Here is a 21,812-nt window from a genome sequence, read left to right as displayed (position 1 = left end):
AGAACTCCAGTAGGAATTCACCAAGCACTTGATGAGTTGGTTCCATTGCTGTTGAGTATTGAAAAACAAAGCTGTTTAGTTTCTCCATGTTTGGGGGAAATAATTTATAGAGTTACCTAGTTACTAGACTAACTGTACAAGCATAAATAGTCAGAGAACCTGTAGAGATACTTCATGTAGTTGTCAGTCCTCACAGAAGTGCATTGTGATTGCACAGGCCACACACAACGTGATCTCTCTGTTGCACAAGTGAGGCTACTTCTGTAGCCTCATCTTGCAGATTTTTGAGAACTTAACTTACTTCATAAAAAAATAACGATATAATGATATTTAAAACACAAAATGTAGTTTTAAAACGCTTTAAATGTTCAGAAAATCTCTAGAAGCTGTAATTATAGCAGCTATAAGTTAGAACTTATTGTAATATCTTCCTACATTATAACCTAACCATGCAACTCACAGGTTATTATGAAATTCCATTTCTAATTTAAGCTAGGTCTTTTGAATTGTATTCTGAAGACAGGGCTGTTGTTCCTAAGCATGCTTGGTGAAAGGCTGTCACTAAGCAAGAAATGCTATGCATGTATTTGGAAGTCTCATTGCAAGCAAATCTAAGGTGGATGTAAGCATTGCACCCTCGTCTGTTTTAAAAAAAATGAGTAATTTGCATTTGCATGAGTTGAGGGCTATGTGAAACACCTTTCCTGACAATGAGCTGTGTAATGTGTTTTGTTTAGGGGTTTGAGGGTTTTTTCTCCTTTATTCTGATTTAGGAACATGAAACTGCATGATATTTTTCATAGCAGTAATTGTTACAGTTAACAAATTCTCTGTCTTGAGAGATCTCCTATTTAAACATACTACCTGAGAACCATTCCTCATCAGAAAGATTTGAAATGCAAAGATGATTGGTATCAGCTATGAACACAGATCGATAGCAACATATCTGAAGAGAAAAACAGCACAACTAACTAATGACCTTTGTTTTCAATTCATGTGAGATATTTTCTTGTGGTCCTATTAGTAAAATAGTTGTATTCATAATTCTCAATGTCTTCTGTTTGGATTGTAGAAGTTGGGGACCTGAGGGAGCTGCAGACGCTGGACATTTCAACCAACCGTTTGATAACGTTACCTGAAAGGCTGCACATGTGCCTTTCACTGCAGTACTTGACTGCAGACCGAAACCACCTGTGGTATGTGCCCCGCCACCTGTGCCAACTACCAAGCCTCAATGAGCTCTCCATGGCTGGAAACCGCCTTGCATTTTTGCCACTTGGTGAGTCACCGCTGACATTGGGCTGGGGGTGGGACAGAGAAGAGACAGGAAAACAAACTTGCTGTCTTAAAAAGGAAAAGAAAAAAAAAGGCATTTAAGAAATGCAACAAGTGATTTTCTTCAGTGGTTCCTACAAACTGTCTCTGGAGTTGTCACAGCAACAATGTTGTCAGAAAATAAGTCACTACATAAACCAAAAAAGCAGGCTAAGGTTTCATGTCTGTTTTAAAGCAATAGGTCAGCTATCAAATTTGCTTTATTTTTAGCTAACTGAGGGGCAAAAAAGTTTAAATGATGTTGGGTTTAAATATAGTACTATGTAATCTGAGTTCTACCACTTTGGGTAATGATCTGTTTCTGTTTGCTAGATCTGATGATTTAATGAAGATTCTTCAGCTAGGGTTTAAAACCTGCTGTGGAATCCCAGTAATTCCACATAAGTTATTTCTCATCATTAGGAATGTCAGTACTGCATATGCCAGGGTTAGTTTGTGCTGTGTATAGGCACCCATCAAAACTTCCACTTCAGTAGCCCAGGAGAGAGTTTGTCTGCCTTTATCTCAGCCCTTTCAGAATCTGGAAGTGATGAAACAGGTCTTCAAGAGTAGGAGGTGCAGTCAGTGGGTGGTAGTTTGTTGTGGGAAGCAGTTGTGTTGTTGGTATCTGTGGACTGTATATTCTTTTGGTGAAAAGCAAATCCTCTTCCCTGCCTTTGTTACCTTTTAGCCCTGCCAAGAGATAATCTCTCCTGAAATAGGCATGCAGATCTGTCATGTCAATTGAATAGCCAGTAATAGTTTTTCTAGAATACAATCAGGGTTTGGTGTTAATTAGGTGGAGATGAAGTTCTGATAATCACATTGAAAAGAGACTGAAAATTGAGGTGGCTAAAAATGAGATAGTAATTTCTTAATTAATTACATTTTTAGGTTTAACTTAAGGTTTTCAGTACTAGCAATTTGGACTTTAAAGAAGCTTATCATCTTTCTGATTTTTCTTAGCACTTTAGTTTATGTTACTGGAAAGTAAGTGCAAGTCTCTAGACACAGTAGTTCAGTGATGTCCCTACGTATGTCATTATATAAATGAGAAAACAAGGTTCCCAGACTGCACTATCCAGATCCCACCATACTAATGAAAAGCCCTCAAAGTAAATTCTCCTATTTTGTAGTCCATTTCAGGAGACAGGAAGTTGAATCTTTTTAATTTTGCAGAGATAGGATGCTGCTCACTAAGATGAGATGTGTAATATAAAAGGGTAAAAGTTTTTGCTGCTTTTGTGCTAATAGCTTATCTGTGAGCGAGCCATGACCTGGATGAGCCATAGATCTGCTGAAGTGTTTTAAGTTCAAAAGGAGGAAATAAATCTCTAATATAATGACACACCTTCTTTTTTCTTTATTTTTAGACTCAAATTCAAAACATTCAAAAGGAACTTTTTAAAATAACGGGAAACATCAAAGACTGTCAATTGACCTTGTTCAGTACTTCTTAATAGTGACTCACTGGTGAACATTTGGAGATAATTTGCTATCTCTGGATATGAAACTGAATCATAAATCCTAGAGTTCAGAGGAAAAGCAGCCCAGTATAAATGTAAATGTTTAATCCCTCCTCTGAAGAATCAGAAGGCTTCAGAATGGTCAAGATGTGATGAAATAAAGTAGAAGAGAGAGTTGGTGCACTGAAAAGCAAAAAGATTTAATCTATCTTAAGCTATATGGGAAAATATTTTTCTTGGAGCATTAGCGAAGTTAAGGCATAATTGTAGCATTATTTCTGCTAGCTGCAGGTGTTGACTAATGTGATTTTTGTGTTTGCACATCCAACTTCACTTTACTCGTTAATGAGTGAGTTGACATTGAGCAACAGTGGAAGATACTATAGAAATATCTGCAAGTGATATTGAAGCAAGAATTGTCCAATACGTTCAGCTAGGGAGTTAAGTTGAAAAGCAGACATTTTATTCATCTCGTGACAGCATGTGGAGGGTTTTTCTTTCTCTCCTTTCTTTTTTTTTTCCCCCTCAAACACATCTATGTTAGAATAAATATGTTTGGAACATATTGCTTAATGCTTTTTTAAAGTGTGATTTATTTATTTCATATCGTGCTTGAAACCTACTGCGCCAAGGAATCCATTCCTCAGCTAATTCTGTCCCTTATAGCTGCCAGTAGAGCCTCTTGTTAAGTGTAATGGAAATCTGCATCTTCCTGTTCCTAGATTGATAGGTGTAAGATTTATTCCAGCAATAGCACAGTGCTTTCACAGCACTGCTGGATAGGTGCTTCATAGATTTTGTCCTGGACATTCTTTTAAGTTTGTGTGCACTTGTGTCTTAAGGGGAAAAAGAAGTATGACACCAGTAATCAATTTTACAAAATACAGAAACAATACCTGATACCATTCTCTGACTTTCAGAGCTGGTTCATAAACAAGCAGATGGATAAACAATACTGCATTAGTTATTTGTTCTGCAGAGCACATTTAATTCTTGCATATGCCAGCATTAAAAAAACAACAGCTATCTTTTAGCTGTTTAATACAAGATTGTGGATCTGAGCCTTTGGGTCTTCCTAATAAATTTATTCTTTAAAAAGCCCCAAATTGTGTAAGGTGAACAGGAAACTGCATCGTGGACGACCCTGTACTTGTCAGTGTAGCTTTTGTGTTGCCCTAATAAATGATCTTAGGAATGTTGTTCTTCAATGGTGTATGGAGCTACCGATGATTTTGTACCAATCTGCTTACAGTATGAGTTATCCTTTGATAGAAATTTAACTTGAAATTGTTACTGTTAACAAATACTCCAGCGTCAGAAAATTACATTGCAAGCAGACATTTCCATCTGATCTGACATTGCAAAAATAAAAATCATTTATCTAATAAAGTACAAATATAATTAAGATAGGCCATAAATTCTTAAGTGTAGCAGTAGTACAGGGGATGTTGTGACAGCACATAGTTAGTGTTATATCACTTTATTGAGGGTTTATGTGCACTTTTTGTTTAGAAAATGGGTCTAGTAATTATCAATGTGCAGTAAACAAAGGTCTCATTCTGCCTCAGTATATGCTGCTTTTGTGTCCTTGCCCTCACAGTATGGTTAAAAGAGCATCAGTGCAGACACACAAGAGCTTTTGTTCCATCTTCAGCCATGTGGAATGCATATGCCAGGGCCCTGAGGTTAAGGAGAAAAAAATGAGAAAGAGAGAAAAAGGGAGAAAAAAAGTAGAATTGGGGTTTGTTCAGGACTCATGGCATTTGGGCATTTCTGGGAGAAAGGTCTTTGATCTAGGGGCCTAGAAGAAGGAAAGTGGAAATGTTTTAGCCACAGTACAGTGCTTGCAAAAGCCACATGAAAACCTTCTTTGTAGCTTTAGCCTTTTCATAGATGGACAGTATCCTTATTTTGCAAAGCTCTTCAGAAGCATAGGGTTTTCTGGAGAACTTTTTAACAATATTTGTTGACTGATATAAGGCAAAAAAATAATGTGGAGGGGATTACAAAGAGCTTTTTAAAGTGATTTATTTAATTTTAAACTTTACAGATAGTGTTTGAAACTGGGAAAAAATCTTTTGGGGACTGAAAGATGCTTGGTTATTTAATGCAAAGAAACTATATCAAAGGAACATTTATAGTTACAGGCTATTTGGCTTTGGGAATTGAATTTTTCCTACTGAGATATTTTGTCTAACATCCAAAAATTTGCTTTAATTACCTAGGAAATGCAGTCAACTCAGAACTTAGAATCTAAACATAGCATAAGATAAAGACAGAGGGAAGAGATGAGATGCAGCCGAACTCCCCCCTCAATGCATATGAAAAGAACAGCTTTAGGGCTTTTTTTGACTTGCTTGATTTTCAGCCCATTTGCATACATCTGTGTAGAAATGAGCAAGATGAGCTTCTTTTAAAAAAAAATCTTCCATTCTCTAAATTAATAAGCTAAACAGTAGCACATTCAAGCCACCCCAGAAACCTATACTTTTCTATTCTTCTTGGTATACCTTCTGCAACACGAGGTGACGTCCTCTCAGCCTTAGGTGTGCCACACACATGCTATCGGCCTTAACTTTCATTGGCTGATTCTTTTCCAGCCTTACAATGCTTTCTGCTGTTACAGTGCCTCAGTCTTGCCATAGTTTTATTCATTGTAGGGTAGCAGTGTTTTTGTTTAATCTAAAAATATCCCAGAATTTTACTAAACTATTTTCAGCCCTACAATACTGAGCCAAAATAAATCAGCTTTTTGAGGTGTTAAGAGTGTAACAATGCAGAGCAGCATCTAGCAGCAGTGACCATCAGTCAGCAGAGATTTTTGGACTTGTTTCTTGGGGTGGGACAGTTGATGGAAGCAGCAGACAGCTCTGTGAACTAGAATGCCTTTGGGACAGGGTCAAAGAAGCATGTGATGGTTGAATGTGTCCCCTGATGTCCAATTTGGACAAAGCCCAAATTGTGGTCCCCCGAAACCTCCAAAGACTGTTGCAGGGCAAGGATCTCTATTAAAAGAAAAGTACCCAAAGCTCAGGTTTCTCATGTTAGCATTTTTTTTTTTTCAGAAAAAGGAATCTAATTGTTTTCTGTTTGTATCATCACTTATTCTTTATAGGAAAGATTAGATAACGCGACACCCTCTGAAGCTCCTCTTCAGCATGAGCTTTTAATGTTTCTGGTGCTTACAGCTGCTATTCAAGTGGGTGACAGCTGAAGACATTCAGTATATTTTAAGACAGGCAAACATTTGGGAGGGGATCACTCAAAATATCGTTTGCTTTGTCTGCACTAAGTGGTGTCCAGAGCTCTTATCTGCAATAAAACTACTAAGTAATAACGAAGGGATTATATTACCTATTGTCATAGTGGGGGATGATAGGAGATCATTATTCCAAATAGAATTTATGAATAGAAATATCATGGAAATTGTTATAATTTTTATTCTGCTCTTGGCTATGATTGCAATGGGAATAGAAGCTATGTTAATTCCTTTGGTTATCCTTATCTTTATGCTAACCAAGGTAGCTGACAGCTGATAAATACGGGAAGTCAGAATTAGTCAATATTAGTATTGTCTTGCAATGTAGCTGATTCAGCCAAATGCTTGTTTATCTTGCTTAGATTCTATAACATGCTCATGAAACTTTAAGAAGTTAAGAAGGCAAATAGTCTTTTTTATTATTCGTGTTTCATACCGCAGTTGATGTGGGTTGCAGCCCTCCCCTCCCAGGCAGAGAGGCTTTCAGATGTTGTTTGCTTGATTTGTGTTCTGTAAAACACACATCTTTTCCTAATCCAGTATCTTCAGTGGCATAGGAGCTGCAGGTGGAATGAGCTACCCACATGATTCTATGTGGCACCTCTGCTTGCCAGTTCAAAACTCTTTTTAAGCTGTTAGTTTTAATTCACTGTTTGGTTTGTCTTTCTGTATGTCTCACATTTCACTTCTACTGATAGACAGTTTTACCCCTGACTAGATCTTGCTAATAAGCCAAACTCTTGTTTCAAAGAGGTCTTCCTGGAAGCCTAAAATTTCTCTTTTAATTTTTCTCACTTGAATTTTTGAAACAAAGTAAAATTATTCCATAGCTATATGGTCCTATTTGGAGGTATGTTAATAAGTATTTCTTGTCCAGGAAGGTATTGCTTAAACATGCTTTACTTGCTCCTTTTGACTGCCAGCCATGAATATTTTAACAGAAATCATTTAAAAAGCACATCTTCAGGTGTATTGATCCTTTCCTTGTAGCCACAACATTTGCTGTATGATATCCTGCAGTTTAATACTTGTATATTTTCTTGTGAGCTGTAATTTGCATCATCACAGAGGCTTGTTTCTGAGTGATTGCTGATTGTATTTGGTTATGGCTAATGTATTTAGACAAGTATCTCTTCGTGGAGAAAAGAAAGAGTGAGACAAGCCACATTCTTCTACGTCCTTACCACATTACCAAAGATAGCGGAGCAGTGTTTTCAGTGACGTGAGGTCACTTAGTGGAGGCAGATTTGACCTTATGAACCTGAAGTGTGGGCTACAGATCTGAAATCAATTGTCCCTTTGCTTCTTCAAACTGACTTGGGAGTTTGACAGTGTTTAATTATTTATAATGGAATTTTCAGTGTTACTTAAAAGGAGTTTTAGTTTGGGTTAGTTATTTGAAATGCTATTTTCTAAGCAGCTCACCCATAAGAAAACCATTGGCTGAAGTTTTACAACTGGGGACTACTAATTTATGTGTGCTTACATGGAGTCAGATTATTTTATTTGTGATTAAAAAAGAAATCTTTGCTTATGATTGTCACTATGTCATCCCTTCTCCTGACTGTTCTTGTTTTTCTAAATCCAGATTTAGGTCGTTCTCGGGAGCTGCAGTATGTGTATGTGGATAACAACATCCACCTGAAAGGCCTTCCGTCTTATCTGTATAATAAAGTCATCGGTTGCAGTGGGTAGGTATCAATTAATTCAGTGATCTCACATGCTTGTTCCTCGTAAAATTTCTCATAAATATCTTCATGTGTGATACAACTGATTATTTTTGCATGTTTGCCTTTGATCCAGAACTGATGTTATTTTTAAGGGATTATTGCAGCTCCCAGTTCTGTTTCATTTTTGCGCTGAGTTCTTCTGTATTAATTGCTGATTTGCAGTAGTTTAGTATTAAACTTTAACAGACAGTACACTTATTCTGAAGTAATTTGTAATGATAATGAAAGGCTTAAAGCTGAATCCTGACTGCATTTAAGGGTTGGCCAAAAATTCAGCTTCAGAGAATTTCCAGAACTAAAGAAGGAACGGAATATTTTTTCATGTGTAGCAGCATCTAGCTGTTTCATAAATTCTTACAGTAAATGATGGGTCATATCTTGAAATATCACATGCAGCCCTTTCACTTATTTTACATCCTAGTATCGGATTCTTTCAGGTCTTTGTACCTACTAACTGAAATAAGTAGCTTCTTTTAGGAATTATGGATTGACAGGTATATTTTTACATGTGGATTTTAAAAATATCCTAGGCTGCCTCATGTTTGTGGTTAGGATGTGAGAAAAAAGTGGTCTGTCTAGGACACTAGCTTAATTCTTTCTGCACTGACACTAGCATAAATTAGGATCAGTACCACTGATGAATGGAGCCTTACTGGTGTAAAACTGATCAGAAGAGGATTGTCCCCATTACCATCTAATTATAAATTTCTGGTATGCTCTCTCTCAGCAAATCTTGCATTAAATATAAATTCCCTCTCTGCAGCCTGCACTCTCCTGTAAAATGTGAGATGCTGAGTCTTGGCATTTTAAGGTTTTTCTGATATTCCCCTGTCAGCTGCTTGTGTGATATTTAAATACTTGCAGTTGGATTATAATTTTGCTGAACTGTGTGCAGCCTCCAAGTTCTACTGATTTTATTTTTCAGGGAAAATAATTCCTAATCTATGTTCTTTCAGAACTGATTGTAAATGGAATGACAGATATTAAATTGACCCTAATGGTAGTAGAACCATATTGTTTGTAACCAAAACTAGTCATAATGCAGGAAATACTCCCAACAAATTTGGTCCACCTGTCCTAACTGTTTCAGGTCATTTTGAACAACCATGTCTTGATTTTATTTGGTAATGGTAATTTTATTCTCACTTGAAAAGAATTTATCTTCACACTGACCTTTTGTGAAGATATTAGCAGTTCTTTTTGCTGTCATTACGTGCACACTGCTGGTTAGCATGTAGCTGCCAGTATTTCTGGTGGAGAGTATTATAGATCTGGTATAAGAGAGATGAAAAAGATTGTCGATGTTGGAATGAAATTAATTCTTGTAATGCTTCTGTAGATTAAAAAATAAATTCCCCTTAATGATAAAGAATAAATGAAATTATTTTTAGTAAGCAAAATGACATTTTTATACCAAACAGGTATTTGCCTTTATGTTGTGAAACCAAATTGAAACATCAAAGATAAAGCATTAGTGACCAATGTAAGGTTTTCATAGATGAGAAGTTGAAGATCCAGGCTTTAGCGCTCAGTGTGGTCATTCACTGGAGAATAAAATGTGACATGCTGCTGTTACTAACATAAAGCTAGATTTCTGAAAATAGAATATAAATTGCATTGTGTAAGTAATGAATCTCTGTCTGGGAATCCTGCAGTCAGACTGAAAAAATCTTTTATATAAGAGGTGATGATCTCATCACTCAAAATAAATTTTGATCTTATTTTTTGCCGATTAGATTTCACAGTCTCCAGCTAGGTATCTGTCAGTCCTGTTGAAGGCAGCCAATAGATAGTCACAGCTTTTTTTCCCCCGTTATTTATTCACCAGGGTTCTTCTGGAGCTCTGTTTTTTCCAGCTAGTTAGCTCATCCTCTATTCCACTTTTTAACCCCCGTGGATTTTGTGTGGGGTTTTTTAATTGTTTGTTCTTGCACCTGGTATTACACACCGGTTGAGATTGATTCCCTTCATCCATTCTGATTTAAGGGTGCATATCTCTTAGATTACTCCTCTTGATGGCCTGTATTGCTTGTTTACTTTGGTTTTTAGTGTTATGGTCTGACATTAATAGACTCACTCTGTACATAAAGTAGACCACGTGGCTCAGCTCTGAACTGCAGAAACTGCAGTGAGCCAGTGAGTTCATGGGTGTGTCTCCTGACTGGATGAGGCACTTAGTGCCATGGTTTAGTTAATTAGAAGGGTTGGGTGACAGGTTGGACTTGATGATCCTAGAGGTCTTTTCCACGCTGGTTGGTTCTGTGATTCCAAGCTAGGCTGATAAGGGGTTAAAAACTGGAAAATACATCATTAGAGATTTATCTATTGTAATAGCTAATGCATGGGGTATGGATTGTTGGGGAATGGATTGTTGGAATATTTGATCTCTGAGTTCCAACAATATATATTCATCTCATTAATGATTTGTGGGGAAGTATTAAACAAGAAGCTTATTGACTTGCTCTTTGATGCTGCTCTTCTTTTCCTGTTTCTCTGGGCTGTTTTTCCTTTAATCAAAAGAGATGAGATTCTTCGTTATCAGAGGAGCACTCTGAGAGTTCTTTCACATCAGATAAGGTCGAGTGTAGTTACCTTAGTTTTAGGTCCAATATCTGGGAATGCTGGCATATCTGTATTTCTGTTCCATTTCTTAGGACTGGCCCTAACAAGTTGCTCTTGGCTTCAAATTGAATTTGTCATAAACAATTTCAGTTCCCCTGTTGAATTCCCCAACCTCTTAGTAGAATTTTCCTATGCGTGTCTCTCTGGTATGATAGCTTGCAACAGGGATCATGCAAAGAGTTATTACTTTTACAAAAGATAAGTTTCTCTCTTTGGGTCCAAGTAACCTTCCACTTCCGTATGTGATTTATAAAGGACAAGGCCAGTAGATGTACGAGAGTGTCTTCCTGCTACAGCTTAGGATGTTCTTTTTTTTCCCTTCACTTAATTTCCCGTACCCTCCAAGAGAGCTCTGTGCATGAGGACAGGTATGGTAAAGAACCACCCATATACTATAGTTGAGAAATCCTTTACTATTCTCAACTGTTTGATCTAAGACACATGAAGCCAACTGTTGGGTATGAAACCGCTCCACTTCATTAAATATTTAATAATAATGGCATTTAGAGGCTGAAAGATATCAGTTTGTTGACAAAGGAAGCAGCACACAGTGCACTTGCTTCACCTCCTTGGGATGTGTTCCCTTTTCTCCAGCTTTTGAAAGTAAAGACCCTCAGATGTCCCATGGTTAGCAGAGAAGGTGGGAATCTACAGAAAATGTGTCAAGATAGAGTCATAAAATAGTTTGGGTTTGAAAGGGACCTTTAAGGGTCATCTAGTCCAACTCCAGCATATTGTCCACTCTGCAAATAACCCTTGAAGAACAGTAGCAGTTGGGTTGGCCATCTGGATTTCCCCTTCAAGTTGTTTTTATTATTTTTATTCTAACCGCTTTCTAATTATCTTGTGTTCTCCTAGTTGTGGTTCTCCAATTCAAGTTTCAGAGGTGAAGCTACTCTCTTTTTCATCGGGCCAGTTAACTGTGTTCCTGCCAGCAGAGGTGAAGTCTATAGGGACAGAAACAGATCGTGTGCTGCCTTTGCAAGAGCTGGCCATGAGGACCCTATATAGCACCTACTACAGGTTTTTGAAAGGTAAGAAATTTCTGTGTTCTTCGGCCTACCGAAACAGTGGAAGTCCTTTTCTGGCAGCAATAGGAACAATTCAAGTAGCTCTTCCAAGATCTGGTCTAGGATTAATATTTTACAATAGTCATTTAATCAAATTATGTTTGAAATGCTATATTAGAACAAAAATGTCCAATATGAGCAAAAAAACCAAAACCAAAAAGCAACAGAAATCCAGTGACTATTTCTAAGGTCGAGAGGTGCTTACAAATGGTTTCTTTCTTGAGGACTGTATAAAGAAAGATGCATTTTGCAGGAGAAACTCTTTAATAGAAAATAGAGATGAGAAATACAGTTCCTGAGGCAAGATTCGATGCATCAGCCAACAATGCAGCTTCTTGCCAGGCAGCACACTCCTAAACTGGCAGACTTGTTATACATAAGGCAAAAGAAATGTTAGCAGCCCGTGGCCATGTCAGTACAGCATGACAGCTGAGCTGTTTTAGTTCTGCCCCAATTCAGACTCTTCATTCCAAAGTGGCCTTTGGCTCATCTGGTTATGCATCATGCAGTCACATGAGTTAGCAATATCTGATGATAACCTCCAGATTCAGGTTCTATCAGATTCAGATGTGTTGTGACTCCTGCCTATTCATGCCCGTTTGAGAGACCATCAGCTTTAGAGGTGAAAGTGGAAAGCAGAAAGGTAGAGAGATACATGAAAAGACTAAGAGGGTTTGTGATAAGGAGTCACTTGTACCATGGTCACTGGAGAAAATTGCAACTGCTGAACTATTGCTTTGCTAGGAAAAGCTTACAAGGAGGTCTGCAGAAAATACACTGTAGAAGAAGCTTCCTGTTGAGGAGTGGGATGACCATACAAGTGTTCAGAGGAAATGACACTGCTTTATGGACAATGCATTTGCTGGCATAGAGAACATACTAACTGACCAGTTGGTGGTGGTGTATTTTTTGGTTTTGTGCACATGGCAAGGAGAGGGAAGGCTTCTGCTTGTTTAGTATCAGTGTGCCAACTGCACTGAAGTTACACAATGGTAAATGTCGTTTCATTGTGATTTGCAAAGTTCTAACCTCCAGAAAAGAGTTTGTGAACCTTAGATGCAAGGTCTTTTAAACCATCAGTAACTACTTTTCTTACCTGGTTGTGACTTGCTCAGTAGTTGCTAGAATGTGACTGTGGATATGGTTTCTGAAGATGTTGGTGAAGTTTGGGGCTAGGAAGACAGCACTGAAAAATCAGTTTAAGAAATGGTTTAAGAAATGGTTCATACAAGGCTGTGAGGATTATATCTAGTTGCAGCCAAGATATAAAACCTGGAAAAGATGGTAAAACATGTTTTTAAATGTCTTGCCTGCTTCTACTTTGCTACACTCTACTCTGTAGATTTTGCTATATTTACATATATACAGATACAGATCTTACTCTGGATGACCTTATTAAAGACTATGTGCATTACCACTGGTAACACCCTCATTTCAGTGAGGCAGGAATAATGCACAGCTCAGACAGGTGTAAGATAATGGTGTGCTAGGGAAGCAGGTGGCACATATGATTAAAGTAGTAGATTTGATCTGCTGCTGCCTAAATTTGCAGATTCAAGCATGCTGTTTAATACTTGGTGGCTGCTAGGTAAGGATGACAGCAGCAACTGGACTACTTTTCCTCAGTCTTTGCTTGGCTACAGAATGTGACCTTTTCTTTCTGACGCAAATGTGCTGTTTCTTATGCTCATCATCTCAGCTGAAGCTGTTGTGGTACATTGTGTGAGGGGAGGGTTAAACCTTATAGCATTTGAAAGCTGAAACTAGTGTGATATGGCAAAACTCATTTATCAGGTACTGCATCTTGTCATGATTACTCAGCACCTAAACTCATTCACCTGTCTTGGCTGTCTCTCAGATTCCAGATGGAGATTAGCACGTTGATTTTAATTTATAAAAGACTATGTGGCTTGGGCCAAGCCTGAGAAAGTGATTGCTCTTGCCCAGGAAATGACCCTGGCACCTTGTAAAATGTAGGGGTACACTAGGAGATTATGAATGTGTTGATCTCTTTACAGGGGTCTCTCTGCTTAGACCCACGAGAGTTATGCTGGACTGGATTGTATTTCAAGTAATTCTCAATATTTCAGGTTGCTTTTTGCCGATGGTAAAATTTGGACTTTTCAGTGAACTTAGGTATCTGGTTGCTGAAATTACTCCTGCTGATGTCCTTTTGAAATTTTATTTATTAATAAACACCTGTCTAGCTCCTCTTCGAGTCTAAAAATGTTTTAATATATATTACTGTGGTTTATTTGTTTGTGCTATAATATCTTCACTTAAATATGCCTACAGATGCTAAACTTAGATACTTAACTTCAACATTTTGAGCTTTTATCATGGAAGCACCATATGTTTCACCCTCACTGAGGTGATTTGTGTTACCTTGCTTTCTTTTGACAAAGTCTTCAGAATATAAGACAGCAATTTTCTGACTTGTTCACAGATCATGCTTGTTGTGTTTGACTTGATCATGCAATTGTGTTACAAGCCTTTTTTGTTTCTTTTCTGCCCTAGATTTGAACTTTCTGACTCCAATCTCACTACCTAAAAGCCTCTTGGAATTGCTGCACTGTCCCTTGGGACACTGCCACCGCTGCAGTCAGCCTATGTTTACCATTGTCTACCCAAAGCTCTTTCCCTTGAGGGAAACTCCAATGGCAGGATTGCATCAAGGGTAATTATACAGGAAATTACACTGGGGTTTCATTTAAAAAGAAAAACACCTTTTGGAATGAAGGCTATTCTTAAGGGTTTATTTTTTTTAACCTACCAGTCTTTCAGATCTGTCCTGTGATTGCATGTAGAAGCTGACAAATCTTATGTCTACAAAACAACCACAGTATTGCTGTTGGACCATTTAACAAGGGCTGCCACACTCTCCTATTTCAAACTGCTGTAAGATAGTGAAGGGTTTTGATAGGATGGGATTGGCTTGTTTGTGGTACTGCAGCACACGCACAGCATTTCTGTGCCTTGGGAAGGAAATGTTAGCTAACATTTGAGACCAGTTCCTGATGGTCTCAACTCCAACTTCAGGAGAATGCCACCACCAAGTAAAAGTGCTGTAGGATGAAAGACGGAAAAAGCTCTAAAGCCAGAGCTTAATTTAAACGTTCTGCAGTAAAGTATTCTTGGTTTTCCTTTCCACGCTAATTAACTTGAGATATGCTGTGGAAGTAATTCTGCATTGTAACTTGCATTTTGTATTTCATGGCAATACATGGGTTTAAAAATATTTCAGTTTTTATGGTTGCAGCAGTTGTGAATGTGTCTGCAGTATTCATTAAGTAGGCAAGCCTACACAGACCGCCCAGCCTGCTGGACAGTACAGTCATAGAAGGGACTCAAAACTGGGGAAATATTGCCCTCAGGTAGACAGAGATTTAAAATACCTGTAAGTATAAGATTGCTTTGCAGTGGTACTTCCCTTAACCACTTTAAAGACAGTCTAGTGGATTTGATACTGTAGCCTATCACGAGCCATACCATCAATAAAGCCACATTCTGCAATGGGGAAGCAATGTCAAAGATATTTAAACTGGTTCAACTTGAACAAAAGTGCAGTACCATTTGAAGCCTAATAAGGAAGATTTAAAGAAAAATCACATGGAGTAAAAGAAGCAGATGTGAGGTTTGGGTTCTATTTAGAAAATCAAGGCACTAATGAGAAAGCATATGCCTGAAGGTGGGGAGCACAGAAGAAAGGTGCTCTGAAAACCACTGATTCTGAAATCACTTGGTGTGTATAATGCACAAGAATGCCACTTCGTTCTTGTCCTGCTGCAATCCATTGTTTTGATAGTTGTCTTCCATAACAAACTGCTTTACAGTATAAAGATTGTCAAGAAAAGGCAAGACTAAGTGGTGATTCAGGTCGATGGTACCTGTTTTCCACAGCTACATCGTAGGTTGTTTTGCTGTGAGTTCTTTGGGATAAGAATCTGATTTGTTGGCAATTCATCATTATGAAATGAAAACACTTCAGGTATGCCAAATCTGGACAGCAGCCAGAAGGCTAAATAAATGCTGTTTTGGAAAAGTCGTCTTTCTTAGAAAGATCTGATTGGAGAGATTGCATACTTCAAGTTGCCATTATGTCACACTTCAGTCATAGGTTGAAATTCAGTGGCTTTCATGTTTAGTAAAATAAATGACTTCCACATTACAGTCTTAATATTCAGAGTGGCATAAGGTGTTATAATCATGCTGTAAAGAGTTTATTTCAGGCATTGAACAGTGTCATTTTTTAAGAAAGTGATGGAAAACTAAATCCTTGTTTTATCTGAAATAAACCAACCGTGAATAGAGAACTTCTGCTTTCTATTTAATTGCTAAACATTGCTCATTGTAGAACTTAGGCTATGAGATGGTAGACACCTTTAAGAATTAATAAAGTTACAACTCAGTCAAAATGTACTATAGGGCAATTTTGAAAGAACACTATATTAACATTCTAAAATATACCAATAATTCTGCATGATTTTCAGTTGTTTTGGAAAGGGTTATCATTCCCTCCCTTAGATAAGAATGTACTGTGTTCTGGAAGATGCCTTAATAAATGCAGTCTTAAGTAGCTGACATTTGATGCAAATCCACGGAAAAGGAGATCTAAACAGGGCAGCCTGCCCTCCTTATCTCTGGAGCTCCTGCACTTGACATGGCAAGATTATGTGGAATTGTAGAGGTGTGATAGCTGGTTTAGAAAGATGTGAAGGGCAGAGTTTCTGTTCTAAAGAGCTTACAGTGACCATGAAAACACACAGGGTAGGGATCCTGAATGTTTGAATGGCACTGATTAGCACATGCCACATCCATGCCAGTAACTTCTGCCTGGCTTTCTGTATCCTGTTCCGTATCCTCTCAGAGGAAAGGATAGTTAAGTGTTGAACTGGATTTTTGTGTCTGAAAAAGCGCAGACAACACGAGCACTGAGCGAAGTATGATTTCTGGGTTAGCAAAAAGCCAGTTTTTAACGTCTTTTGAAGCAGATATCTAGGTCCCTGCCAGGAAGGGGGCAGGAGGAGGGTCACAGTGAGCACAGCAAGGTTGGTATCGAGCTTTCATGTTGCCACCCCTGCTGTAGTAACCTGCCATAATGTGACAGACAGCACTGCCTGTCAGTTGTCCTTTCAGAAGATCTGGACCCAGGTTCACTTGGCTGAACCAAAGGAGGACACTGGACTTCAGTCATTTCATGCCTACAAGCAGTAATTTAAGAAACACACAAGCAGAGCTGAAGCGAAGAATTACCGCTATTTGCCTTTTAGCTGTTAAACCTACTGGCTATAACACTCAGCCACACCCTCTGCAGAAAGAAAAACCACATGCTGCTGCTTTAAACTGAATACATGAGAAGCCAGGAAGGTTTTTGAGAACCCCTGCAGTGTTTCCCTGCCTTTGTATCAGGCACTCTTAGAGCAAATGAACCTTTTCTGAAGTGTTGAGATCGGCTAATCCTGTATTTTATGAACCAGGATATTGTCTGCTCTGGCATGGGGCCAGCAGCTTTAATCTTTACTGACAACTGTTCTCTCCCCCTCCCCTTTTTCTTTTCTAGGAGGACAACTGTTAGTTTTGTGGCATACTGCTGCTCCACCCAGTGTCTGCAGACTTTTGACCTACTGAGTTGATAAACATTTAGAACTACTCAGGAGTGCTGCCAGTTTAAAGCTGCATTAGACGTCGTATCCCATTGGTACTGGAATCCTGTGTGCGTGCCTGTGCCAAAGCAGCAGAAGTGCCTGGTTGGGAACACTAAGAGGCACTTAAATCCTGCCCTATCAAATTTGGATGAAGTGCACAAACTTTTCAGAAGTGTAAATACCAAGCTTTTAAAAAGCATTAACTTCTCTCTCTTCCAGGACAGCATGCAAACCAAACAAATTCACAAGCTCTGACTTCAGGATTTCCAGTATTCTTCAAATGTGGCTGTCTTCAGGTTGCATCATTCGAGGCCATTTTGATTCCTCTAATGGGGGAGGGGGAAAGTTCAATTATGACAAGTTTTCCCTTACTGCTTCCCCATCCTCTTCACCCCTGCTTCAGCTGGATTCAGGTCTAAAGATCAAGCCTGTGGGAGGTTTCAATGGATCCTAGTGACTTTCCCATAGAATTTATCTTTATTTTCTCCCTCCCATCTTAATAGTTTCCCTGGAAGAGTTACTGCAGTTGTATACCAAACCTTTCACACTTATCTGTGGTATTTAAATCCACGTATTACAAGCAGGTCTTTCTTTCTGGTATTATTAGAAACCACACTGATTTAACTGGAGTAACTGGGATATGTCTGGAAACTAAAGACCCTGTTTCAGTGAAGAAGGCTGGTGCCAGCACTGAGTGGTCTTGATCCAGCATGTTTGAGGGAGTGTTTTCTTTATTTTCATCACTCAAGATCTTTATTTTTAAAAGCACTTCCTCTTTTGCTTCTCTGAACTCTTCAGGAAGAGGATGACTTTAAGTATCAATTTCACTTGAACAAAACAAACCAGTATTATGGTAGCAAATATTTATCTATATTTATTTTTGCAGTTGCAGAGTGTAGATCTGGAAAGAGTTGGTCTTCATCTTTTTTCTAGATTCAGCATTGAGCTGGTTTTTGGAAGTGTCAGTGGAGGCTGGATGGAAATCCAGAGGGAGGTATGTGTATCACATTCACATATGCACACCTAGGTATCTTTACAGAAGGGCTGCAACACTTATTTTCCTCTGTTAAAGGCAGGTTTTGTGTAAATTCCCACTCACTGTTTTATTTGTGGGAATCCTTTTTTTCCTTAGATCTTCCTCATTTCAAATAAAGGACAAGGGATAGGGAAAAAGGGCCCAAAATTGCCTGCAGGACTTAAAATTCTAATTTTGTACCAAAACAGTTTATACAAAATTAGCCCCTCCTGACTTCTTTTAGAACATAGCATTTTTTTTTTCATATAATATGTTCATTTATTACATTCTATTTCTTAGTTGCAAACTACTTGTTGATTTAGCACAGTGTGTTGCTCTGTGCAGTAGGTAGTTACAAGCTGAAATAGATATGAATGAAACAGTTTGTTATAAAAATGGCAAGATAAAGAGACTTATTTGGTAGTGTATTAGCATATGTTGTGGTGAGGTGTGCTTACTTCGAAGGGAGCAGGCATTAAAATGTTTTCCTTTTGCCAAAGAAGCATTTGTTCCCGCTGCAGGCTTCCTGGCATCTCCTCAATAAATAGAATATCTTTAAGAGCTTATAAGAGTACCAAAAAGGCAGTTTTGAGGGTGGAATTTTTAGGTTGTGCTTGTTACTTGTAAAAGCTTTGCTGGTTTTATTGGGTTGGTTTTAGAGAGTTGAATTAGCATTAAGAAATGTAGAACTTAATCCTTCAGGAATGCAAGTATCATCTACTGTTTAAGAATTGTGAAACTTTCTAAAATAAATCCCATTTATTAAATCTGCTTTGCAGTAGGGGAAAGAGCCATGTCCAAGCAGGCTTTGTGCGATTGGATTTCTGACTCTTGTCATTGCACTCATTTGTTTCAGTGTTGGTATCCCCAACAGGCCTTCCTACCCAACAGGGTTTGCTGCTGAAACAGCGAAATCAATCTTCAGCTTTTTCTTTCCTTCAGTACTACACAATTGACATGTATTTGCTCATGTACAGTCATACCTTTGTCAGAAGTGTGCGAGTGTAGTGCAGACTCCCGTTTATTGAAATGGAAGATAAGAGAACTATGGTAGTGTTACAAATACTAATTTTTGATACAGTACACTGATCCAGAATTTTTGGTATTTTTACTGTGGCTTCCTCTGTTTTTGAAGGAGCTGTTTGGTTGGAAGTTTTTGTCTTCTTTCTATAGCAACTTATGGGCTTTAAAACACAGTTAAATCTCCAAATTAAATCTTTACATCAAGTAAAAGACATTGGTGTTTGTTTTACTGGGAGTCAGACAGTAAAATAGTATAAGCCAGTAAGAGTGGAGCTTGATTCTTTTCTTTTTTTAAAACTGTTTCTTTCTTATTTCCACAATCTATTTTCTACCAAGTGCATATCAGTCTCTTTATTATTGTCTACAAGTGCAGTTCAGACGAAATTCTAGTCTCTTCTATAAGTGGGTTGAATCTTAACTAACATTTTAATAGGTGATATTTCAAGAAAGGAATGTTTGATGAATAAATTTCTTACATAAGCAATTGATGCTGAAATGTCATACCCTATTTTTATAAAACAAGGAAGAGGAAAGCCAAGATACAGACTGAAAATGCAGCTTAAATTCCTGTTTCTCTGGTTTATTTTCTTTCTATGCGAACAGTGTTTGTATTCATCCCTATCATTGGCTGATATTGTTCAAGATTAAAATAACTCCATTCTCACTTGTCCAAAATTTTCTAAAGTTGTTGTACTGTTAAGAGTATTTCATAAGTAGCTAACATGAGAGCCAGCTGTGCAAGTTGCAGCGAGTAGAGGGAGCTTGTTCCTGATTGAACTGTGCATCACTTGTTTTTCAATAGGAGGTGTCACAATGCTTGGACTTCCTTTAGTATGTTTTATTTCTAGGTAGTTTTTGATTGCTTGCTTTTCTTCATCAGGTTCACACTGAGAGATTTTTTTCCTGCAAAAAGTTTGCTTCCAGCAGTTGAAAAAAAAATCACCGTTTTGAAACTGATTTTTGTCACAAAAGTAGATCTTTATTTTGCTTAGGGTGTGAAGAGAAGTTTCTGGTGAGGGGTTTTTTGTCATTGTTTTGGTGCTTTTTGTAGACATTATGAAGAAGACATTACAGGAAAGAAATGAGAGAAAGTCTTTAACCTATTGTTACTGTTATAAAATTTCTCAGAATATTGATTAATTGCTAATGTGATTAGGGAGCGTGGTTGTAATTTTTGCCTGTTGTGATGACATGCACCATGTTGATAAAATTGAGACCCTAGGACTTAGAGATAATTTTTTGTTCTGCCACAAAGGAAAGAGGAACCTCTGGCTTTGTTTAAAAATACTACTAGAGTGATTTCACTGTGGACACTTCCATTTGGAGCACTGTTCTTGGAAGCTTCCTGTTATTCCTCCAGAGGGTCAGAAATACAAATGCCTTCTTTCCTGTTCGAAGAACAAGGTCTAATATCAAGAAGTGTGTATTTTTCTGGTTTGGCCTGATGCTTCTCTTGGGCTCTTACTGAAGTTCATTACAAACCTTCTATTTACTTCATTGCGGTGAGGTTAAGATCTTACACTGAGTGGAGCGGAGCTGTTTATTGCCAAGTTGGCTTCAATTCTTATAGATCAAATTCTGCTGAATCCTTTTTTCTGGCATGAAAGCAGGACGAGACCGTCCTGAGACCCATGTGGTAACGGCGTGTCAGGTTTTACTGACATCACAGCCAAGCTGAAGACTGGACAGTGACAAACCTTTCACTAGAGAGGATGACATTTTAGGTTTTTTGAAGGCCACTGCAGCCCCATCAGAGTACCACTGATAACAGAAGAACATTTCTCTTGATATCAGGAGAGAATGGATCAAGTTTTAATTGCTGAGAGAAAAGAATGTGTTTCCCAGAACTTTTCTTGCAAGAACTGCAACATTGACACTGAAGTCCATACCTGCTGCTAGGCAGCCTCTGTATCTGCAGCTGAACTTACATAATTCCAAGACCTAACTATATCTTTGCCTCTTACCTCCCTCTTAGTACTACTCACATTGTTGCAAAATATTATAGTTAACCTGTGATGGAAGAGGCTGAGTAAATTTAATCCAGGGTTTTTACTACTTTTTGTATTACAGACCTATTTTGTAAGAGACCAAAGGTCTGTTGGGAAGAAATGGCCAAGGTTCATGTGAAGTCTTCATTGCTTTTGCTTTTATGTGCCCTTCTTTGGATTACAACTTGAACTTGGATTGCAATGGAGTTTGTTCTGTGTCTGTTGAGAGCATATGTGTATTGCTTTTCTGCTGTGCATTAACCAAGTGTCACTTAGTGTGAAGGTGAGCTCGGTAGATTTTTATTTCATGTTAGTGGTGCAATTTACTATACGTGCTTGTTAATAAACTATATTTTTGGATAGAATTACAGTCCATTAAATTTAACTAAATTCTTGCTCCTGGGGCTATTAAGAGGTATGTTAGGATGTAACTTTTAATTTACATTTCACTTCATTTGCATACTAATAACCTAGTAAGTCTCTTGTCCCAGGGCTGAAGAGGTTGAGGTGAAGACACTTCTTAAACATCACCAAGCCCAAAACACCAATTCACTTAATCCATTTGCTTCGGACAATGTAGCTCACCAGGTCTTGCATAATAGGAAGGGAACCCATATAGAAATGTTCCTCTAGACCCTTCCATGATTATCAAAAGAACTTTCAATTGGGCTGCATTAAGT

The 21,812-nt window shown here is 38.1% G+C and overlaps 1 protein-coding gene across 3 annotated transcripts in view; it reads left to right on the top strand.

The window, feature by feature from the left end:
* The window catches only part of LRRC28 (leucine rich repeat containing 28), a 54,043-nt gene extending 32,546 nt beyond the window's left edge, over window positions 1-21,497 (top strand). For 2 of the 3 annotated variants that reach the window (XM_064158024.1, XM_064158025.1), the window contains 5 exons: window positions 1,073-1,279; window positions 7,628-7,730; window positions 11,250-11,425; window positions 13,979-14,138; window positions 17,022-21,497. In XM_064158024.1, coding sequence (XP_064014094.1) covers window positions 1,073-1,279; window positions 7,628-7,730; window positions 11,250-11,425; window positions 13,979-14,138; window positions 17,022-17,094 — 719 coding nt within the window. In that variant the 3' untranslated portion in view covers window positions 17,095-21,497. The remainder of the gene's footprint in view (window positions 1-1,072; window positions 1,280-7,627; window positions 7,731-11,249; window positions 11,426-13,978; window positions 14,139-17,021) is intronic. The other variant, XR_010305424.1, reaches the window with a different exon arrangement.
* Window positions 21,498-21,812: the final 315 nt, after the last annotated feature.

Source organism: Pogoniulus pusillus, chromosome 17, assembly GCF_015220805.1.
Source record: "Pogoniulus pusillus isolate bPogPus1 chromosome 17, bPogPus1.pri, whole genome shotgun sequence".
Taxonomy (NCBI): domain Eukaryota; kingdom Metazoa; phylum Chordata; class Aves; order Piciformes; family Lybiidae; genus Pogoniulus; species Pogoniulus pusillus.
The sequence above is the reverse complement of the archived record's forward strand: the minus strand, read 5'-3'. Positions and strand labels throughout refer to the sequence as shown.